The sequence below is a fragment of the Chrysochloris asiatica genome, unplaced genomic scaffold (assembly GCF_000296735.1).
Source record: "Chrysochloris asiatica unplaced genomic scaffold, ChrAsi1.0 scaffold00331, whole genome shotgun sequence".
NCBI classification, from domain to species: Eukaryota; Metazoa; Chordata; class Mammalia; order Afrosoricida; family Chrysochloridae; genus Chrysochloris; species Chrysochloris asiatica.
The window spans coordinates 1,304,058-1,312,401 of NW_006408849.1; the positions used below are offsets into that span (position 1 = coordinate 1,304,058).

The 8,344-nt window shown below is 48.0% G+C and overlaps 1 protein-coding gene across 1 annotated transcript in view; it reads left to right on the plus strand.

Annotated features, from left to right (window-relative positions):
- TOP3A (topoisomerase (DNA) III alpha) overlaps nucleotides 1-7,294 on the plus strand; it is a 52,804-nt gene extending 45,510 nt beyond the window's left edge. The window contains exons 17-19 of the mRNA XM_006875530.1: nucleotides 4,418-4,540; nucleotides 5,627-6,273; nucleotides 7,116-7,294. Of these exons, the coding sequence (XP_006875592.1) occupies nucleotides 4,418-4,540; nucleotides 5,627-6,273; nucleotides 7,116-7,294 (949 nt within the window). The remainder of the gene's footprint in view (nucleotides 1-4,417; nucleotides 4,541-5,626; nucleotides 6,274-7,115) is intronic.
- The last annotated feature ends 1,050 nt before the right edge of the window (nucleotides 7,295-8,344 follow it).

Genomic DNA, 8,344 nt, shown 5'->3' on the forward strand with positions numbered 1-8,344 from the left:
GGTCACCAATCAGAGTGTGCATTTCCATTGAGTCTTAGTCTTGGAGGGGGGTTTGCGTTGAGAGGACCTGGCCACTTGCCTTGATGTTTCCTAGGGAAGCGATTTGTTTGCTCTTGTAGTAACAGTCCTTCTGCCTCCATTTTCCTGCAGGTCTTTCTTTCAAGAGGTATCTTTTATTCTTCTAGCTGCTCCAGGTTGGTCTGCTCATCCTTTCAAGTAGAGATTTCTCATCTCTGGAGATCTGGATGTGGTTCTGGTTTCTACCTATAGTTTTATGTATTGCAAAGGGTCCGCAAGAAGCCTCGTTCACTGGGTACGCTGTAGCCCCATTTTAGGTATTCCAGTCATTCATAGACAGAAGATGGACTTACAAGCCTTTTAGTGTGGTGTTTCTGACTATTCCTTTCTCTCCCTCTCCAGTTTCTACTCTATATTATAATGCGAGGGAAACGAAGATTAAAACAAACAAAAAACAGTCAAGCATCTTAACATGATTCCCCCCACCATTCCAACCATGACTCAATCCCTGTATCTCAGAGCCCTGCCGTTCCAAGGCTATGCATATATCGTCCTTCATCTCTGTCCCATTTAGCCCTTTCGAACATGCCCAATTGTTCTCCCATCTGCCCCATTTCTCCACTTCCCTCTCCCTCCCTGTATATTGGCCCCCTCCGTAGCACCCAAGCTCTCCTGTGTCCAATCACCACCCTGCGCTCCACCCTTCCCCCTTCCCCCCACCCATCAACAACTACCCAACAACCAGCAAAGACTTCCCCCCAGTATAATTGGTTCTTGAACATAAGCTACTTCTTGAAATGGTCGAGCATCGACCATTTCTTTCTGATACAGTGAATTTGTGTATAACTTCCTTTTTCTCTTGATATTTTCTGCATCATTCAGTATTTTGTCCACAGAATGCTTCAGTATTGCCAAGTCCAGTCTTATTTTTGCCTCAGTTACTTCAGTTTGAGAAATACTGAGCGTGTTCTTTCTTTTTGGGTTTCTAACTCCAGGTCTTTGCACATTTCCATATAGTTAACTTTGTCTTTGACTTAAATTTCAAGCTGCCCTTTGAAATTTTCTGTTCAACTCTTTTACTTCCTCATTTCTTTTATTCGCTTTAGTATCTCTATGCTGGAGAGCAAGTTTCATAAACTATTTTGACATCCATTTTGGGTCTTTTCTTTCTTTCATGTCTTTTTAATGATCTTTTGTTTCTTCTGTATGATGGTCTTGATGTCATCCCACAGCTCTTCTGTCATTAGTGTGTAATGCATCAAATCTGTTCTTGAGATGGTCAGATGGAATATTTCAAGGTCATATTTTGACTCTCATAGACTTGTTTTAATTTTCTTCAGCTTCAGCCTGAACTTGCATATGAGCAACTGATAATTGGTTCCTGGCATTGTTCTGGCTGATAATGAGCTTGTCCACCATCTCTTTCCACAGATGTAGTCAGTTGATTCTTCTATATTCCATCTGGTGAGGTCCATATCTGTAATTGCCTTTTATGTTGTTTTGAAAAGTTATTTGCAATGACTAAATCATTGGTCTTGCAGAATTCTATCATGCAATCACCATCGTTTTTGTCACCAAGACCATATTTTCCAACTAATGATTCTTCCTTTTTGTTTCTAATGTTGTCATTCCAATCACTAGTATTTATCATTGCATCTTGATTGCATATTTGACTAATTTCAGACTGAAAAAGTTGGTAGAATGCTTCCGTTTCAGCATCACTGGCTTTAGTGGTTGGTGTATACATTTGAGGAATAGTAATACTGACAGGTGTTTCTTGTTGTTATTGTTGTTGGTATCTTCAAGTCAGTTCCGACTCATAGCAACCCTGTGTAGGGTTTTCAAGGCTTTAAATATTCACAGGAGTCCTCCATCAGCTGGCAGGCTCAAACCATGGTCCTTGTGATTCACAATCCAGTTTTTTTTGTAGAGAACCACCACGCTTCCCGGTTTTCCTTGTAGGCCTATGGATATTACCCTATTGCAGACAGCGTTGTCTTTCAGGATCGATCTTGAAATGTTCTTTTTGATGAGTGCTATGCCAGTCCTCTTGAATTTGTTATTCCTGGCATAGTAAACCATATGATTGTCAGATTGAAAATAACCAGTGCCATTCCATTTCAGCTGACTAATGCCTAGGATATCAACCTTTATGCATTAATTCTTAACAACTTCCAATTTTCCTCGCTTGAAATGTCATACATTTTAAGTTCTTAGTATTCATGGATGTTTATAGCCATTTCTCCCCATTTTGAGTTTGTGCCCCATCAGCAAATTAAGGCCCTGGAAGCTTTATTCCATTTGCGTCATCACAGTCCACTCTACTATGAGGAGGCAGCTCTTCCTCAGTTACATTTTGAGTGCCTTCCAACCTGAGGGTTCATCTTCCAGCAGTGTAGTCGACAATATTCTGGAGTTATTCATAATCTTCTGTCACTGACGACGTTCCTCTGCTATTCATAAGACTTTCCGTGGCTAAACATTCAGAAGTAGTCCACCTCTGCTTCTTCCTAGCCTGTCTTTATCTTGAAGCCCCTCTGAAACCTGTCCACTAAGGGTGACTCTGCTGGTGTTCCAAAAACCAGTGGCATAGCTTCCAGCATCACAGCAACATTAAAGCCACCAAGTATGACAAACGGACAGACGAGTGGTAGAGGGCAATAGTTACCACCTCATTAATATGTGGTAAAGGAGCTCTGGTAGCGCAGTGGTTACGAATCGGGCTGCTAATCTCATGGTCAGCAGTTTGAAACTACCAGCTGTTCCACAGGAGAAAGATGAGGCTTTCTGCTCCCGTAAAGATTTACAGCCTCGGAAACCCTGTGCAGGGTCGCTATGAGTCGAACCGTCTCCACAGCACATAACAACAAGGATGAAGAATAGAATAAACAAAGAGGTCAAGAGTCTTAACACACTGCCTGATACAATATGGCATTCAACAATACTATTCGTCTGGTTTGGGCTCTGAAATCTCAAATCCCTTGTCATTTTCAGTGCAGACGTTTATCCTGAAAATCAGGTTGCCCAAGGTGCCTCACTAGCGCCTGGCCTCTGGGGGAAGTTTATAGAGGAAGGAGAGTGAGGAACACCACATTTGTGATTTGCTAGCACGGCACATTATCCCACTGGCGCCCAACGGTCACTCTGTAAGGCCATGTGTACCCCAGTGGCTTGCTCAGGCTCAGGAAGCCTTGTTGTGAAGGGCCATCAAGTCCCCACTCTGGGTTTCCAAGGATCAGCTGGTGGGTTTGAACCTCTGACCTTGTGGTTTGCAATGCAGTGCTGATCCCACAGCACTACACCAGGACTCCTAGGGAACCTTGTTAAGTATCATTGAGTTGGTTCTGACTAATAGCAACCCTGTGTAGGGTTTCCGAAGAGCAGCTGGTGGGTTTGAACTGCTTACCTGTGGTTGACTATCTAGTGGTGATACTTCACCACAAACCTTAGCAATAAATGTAGAATTTGGCCCACATCTTCACTGACTCTCCTTTGACACAGCCCACCTCAGGTGTCACAGGATGACACTTCAAGTTTAAATAAGGGGGAGTGAATACTTGCTTTTGTAATAATTGGGGGATGGTTTTTTTTTTGCTGGTCTAGTCACACCCAGGCACACTCAAAAGAAAGTATAAATCATATGCATGTTAGCTAGTGTAACCCTAGTTTTATGACTGGACTTCAAGAACTGTTGTCTGAGAAAGATGTGGTGTAAGGAGTGAGTCACGGTGTCCAGTCCAACATCCCTGCTTACTAGTAGATGCCCTAGGTAGTTTAGCAGACCCTTCCCATCTCTGGTCTACTCGGAGGTGGGGTCCCAAGCACTGTGACAGTCCCTACTCCCTGGCCCTCCCCAGCCCAGTGCCAGGACTGTGATGAAGAAGAAATGAGATGGTGGGAGTACACAGCACAGCACCTGAGAGCAACAGTTCACAGAAACGTTCTGTCAGCACATCTGTGTAGCATAAGCTGCTGGGCTGCTGGAGTCCCAGTGGGCGCTCTGGATTAGTGCGCTGGACTGCAAGGTCAGTTTGAACCACAAAGTTGGCTGTTCAAGCTCACCAGCCACTCCTCAGAAACTCTATATACATGGTAGCTATAAGTCGGAACTGACTCAACAGCACTTAACAACAACTGGGCTGCTAACCATAACGTCAGCAGTTCAAGCCTACCAACTGCTCCTTGGAAGCTCTATACAGGGTCACTATGAGTCAGAACAAACTCAACAGCACTTCAGAAGAGCAACAAGTTTTCCTAGGTCCCTCCCTGTCAGTCACTGTGCAATGGCTATGTGTCCTCCAGTATCAGCTGAGGGAGACTTCCCTGAGGCAGCCTGCTGGACAGAGAAAGCCTTTACGTGACCTGTGGGCCCTTCCTGACCCTTCACTCTGACCCCCAGGTTCTATCTCAGCTGCACGGGTTTCCCAGAGTGTCAGTCAGCTGTCTGGTTTCCTGATTCCATCCTGGAAGCCAGCAGGGACAAGAGTGTGTGTCCCGTGTGTCAACCGCAGCCTGTGTACAGGTGAGTGGGCATTGGGCATGCTTCAAACGGTCTTACTCCTATCTGAGCACAGAGAAGAGATACCCAGGTAAGCAGGCACCCAGGCCTGGCCGCCTCTCCTGCCCAGGCAGGGGGAAACCCAAACCCACTGTGACTGAACTCAGGAGCCAGCTCGCCCGGCCCTTTCCAGAGAGGCCATTGCTATGTTGGGCTTCGCAACGTGCTCACTCTCCCCAAAGCAGAGCAGACAGAACCATTGCCTCCAAGTCAACTACAACCATAGTAAGCCTGTAGGACAGATTTTTGGACAATCCAAATCTTAACAGAAATAAGCTGCCACATTTTTTTCCACAGAGCAGCTACTGGATTCAAACTACTGACCTTTCAGTTGGCAGCCCAGTGCTACACCACTTTGCCACCAGGCCCTAGTATAGACAGTGGTTCTCAAACATTCTGCTCCCACAAGACCTCTTTGCATGCTTATTAACACATCATTTGTTGTTATAACTGTCAATATTTGCCATAATAAGACTTTTTAAGGAGATTTCTTTAAAAATATTTATTTTTAAAAATTAAACAAACACATTGCACATTAACATAAATTACGTGATTTAAGCACAATTGCTATTTTTCCAAAACCAAAAGAAAAAAAGGAATTATACATTTGCAGGTGTAAAGTCTAGGTTAATAGACTGCTTCCTGCCTGCTTCTGGGTCCAGTTTGCAGAGCTATCACAAGAGTTGTCACCTCTGGAAAACACTACGCAGGCAAAAGCTTGAGGTGCAGACAGACGTCACTGTTATCATTGTTGTAGAGCAGCTGTCACCTTACCTGGAAAGGGCCCCCCGAGCACGGCTGGTGTCCCAGCACTCTTAGCAACTCGAGGTGGCTGTTTCGGTGGTTAGTCCAAGCTCTTGGCTACCAGGTGTTCTCCTAGTCTGTGCTCTTAGGGAAACTGGGGAGTGTTGTGACTTCTCAGTATGCCTGGGATTCCTGGGACTCATGGACTGAGGACTGATGGAGAGGCCGAGCATGGGGACTGTACTGTGGACTGAGAAGATGTCTGATCTGGGTCTTCATTGGTTTCCTTATCTCTGGTCTTACTAGGTTGAAACTGAAGTTCAAGCGTGGCAGCGTCCCCTTGACCATGCCACTGGAGCTCGTCGGCTGCATTGGCGGGTGTGACGAGACCCTGAGGGAGGTCTTGGACCTAAGATTCTCTGGAGGGCCCCGCCAAGCTCTCCAGACGGCCAGCCAGTCCCTGAACAGAATGGACAAAAGCCAGCACAGCCACCCCCAGCCTCCTGGCAACATACAGTCTGGACCTCCACGGGCTCTGACCACTGCCGAAAGCAACTCTGTAACTTGCAACTGCGGCCAGGAGGCCTTGCTGCTCACCGTGCGGAAGGAGGGCCCTAATCAGGGCCGCCAGTTCTACAAGTGCAGCAGGGGCAGCTGCAGCTTCTTCCTATGGGCCCACAGCAGCCCACCCAGCACAACAGGGCCTCTTTCCTCCACAGTGAGACTCCCTGGAAGCTCCTTAGGAGGAGCGCTGGATTCAGGGAGCCACCTGGGTGGGCTTGGCAGGCCAGGCGATGGTGGTGGTGGTACCGCCTGTCTGTGCAGCCAGCCAGCCGTCACAAGGACTGTGCAGAAGAACGGGCCCAACAAGGGGCGCCAGTTCCACACATGTTCCAAGCCCAGAGAACAGCAGTGCGGCTTCTTCCAGTGGGCCGATGAGAATGCAGCCCCAGGTGAGACAGGTGCAGCGTGTCATCTCTGGGGCAGGGATAAGGCTGAGGGGAGGGGTGGGGAGCACAAGGGCTTACAGGAGCTAGGTTTCCTCCCAAGTAGAGGATTGCTGCCAGCAGCTGACACTCTGCTGATACATTCTGTATGTGTCTTCTTTCATCTCCACCCAGTAAGCATTGCTGTCCCCAACTGACAAATGAGAAAGTAAGCCCAGACAGATGGTGTGACCTGCTTCGGGTTACAGAGTGACAGAGACAAGAGTGGAACACTGGGCTGCTGGTTCCACAGGTTCCTTGTGGTCTTTGTAAACTTCGCTGGACATATCCTCAGCCCAGGAATGGTCACTGCTGTGCTGGAACCACATTCAAAGTGTGTGCAAGATACAGCCAGCCCTGCTTTTTACACACTTGAAATATGTGAGGGTCCCCTTTCCTCTAGTCAAAAGAGAGGGGGGGTCTGGCCTCCATGCCAGCTGACTAGTGTCCCAGGTAACTTAGCAGCAAGGCCTGGTAAGAAACTAGGAGGGTCAAGGACTTGCCTGGAAGTGGGGTGAGCACGTGGACGGGTTTGTCCACCTGTTTTTGTTGCCTCGCTGCATGTCCAGGGGCCTGTTGTTGGCGTGGCTACTGCTTTTGTAGGTGAGTCTGGAGGAAGAGCTGCATGTCCTTAAAGGGGAGGGGCTGTGCAGTGTGAAGTGCTGCACACTCACTCACATTGTAATGGATAAAGCTTCCTGCCACGTGGGAAGTACTTGGCCCATGCCCTCCATCCACCAGGCATCGTCCTGTACAACCATGCTTTAGTGTATCAGTTCTAAACTTTCCCTTCCCAACTTTTCTCACAGGATCCTTTGGAGCCCCACCCTGGCCAGGAGACAGAGGAGTAACCCAGGGGCCAGAGGCCAGAAGCAAAAGGCCACGGGCCAGTTCCTCTGATACTGGATATTTGGCAAAGAAACCTCGGAAATGCAGTCTTTGCCACCAGTGTGGGCACACCCGTCCCTTCTGTCCTCAGAACAGATGAGGTCAAGGTCTATAGAAAGGACCCTGTCATTGGTCCTCCCCCTTGTAATATCTGAGTGGTCTAAGACCAGGGGCTGATCACTCACTACCCATGAAACCAGAGGAATGCATTGACTTTGGGAGCCTGCCCTCCTGCTCCACCACATCTAGGAGTACAGGGTCTGACCATTCCCAAGAAGTCATCCTCAGCTGTAAAGTGGCCCTCTGCCCAGGCTCTGGAATGAACTTTGCTGCTGTCATGAAGTCCTAGAGCTGCTGCCTTGTAGGCTTAGGACTGTGGGGTTAGCACGTGGAGGAGAGACTGGTAGCAGACAGCTTCGGGGGAGGGGGAGGTAAACCCTTGCAGTGGAAAGAAGGTAGAAACAGAATCCTAGGTGAAACTCAGCCTTACGGCCTCCTTGCCTTCAGGCCTCCTCCCTGGTGGGCAGCCACCCTGGTGCTTACTTTCCCACTACCAGGACAGGGCTTCTCCCCATGCATTCTGGGAAGAGCATTGGTACATGGATGCGGCTCTTGTTCTGACGTGCGTCTGCAGAGGATCTTCAACTAGAGGCCACTGGCGTCATGGTACCCCACAGGTCAAGTGCCTTCATAAGAATTCTGGTAGCATCATCTGGGATTGTTAGCAGGAGCCCTGGGTCTAAACATCAGCCAGCGCTGACCAGCCCAAACCCAGCTTCCTCCTGACCCTCTTCCTAAACTGTTTGTCCCTCCATGCAGAGCAGATTCCTGGGGCAGGGGCAAATGGAGTGTGTGTTGCCCAGAGTCACACTGCTGGTTGATGAAGAAACTGGAACTGTTCTTAGATTAGTAGCTGGCACGCTGGCTGGGCATTAAGGTGGAGAACTTACAACACTAGTTCGTGGACTTGCTCCTAGAGCATCCGAATCATTGGGTGTGAGCGGTGACGACGTATTTGTGTTTTTCTTTTTATAATCTCTCCCCCAGCTCTGACAACCATTGTTTTCTGTCTCTTATCAATTTGCCCATTGTAGCCATTTGATAATGATAAATGAAATATTTGTCCTTTTCAGCCTGGCTTCTTTTACTC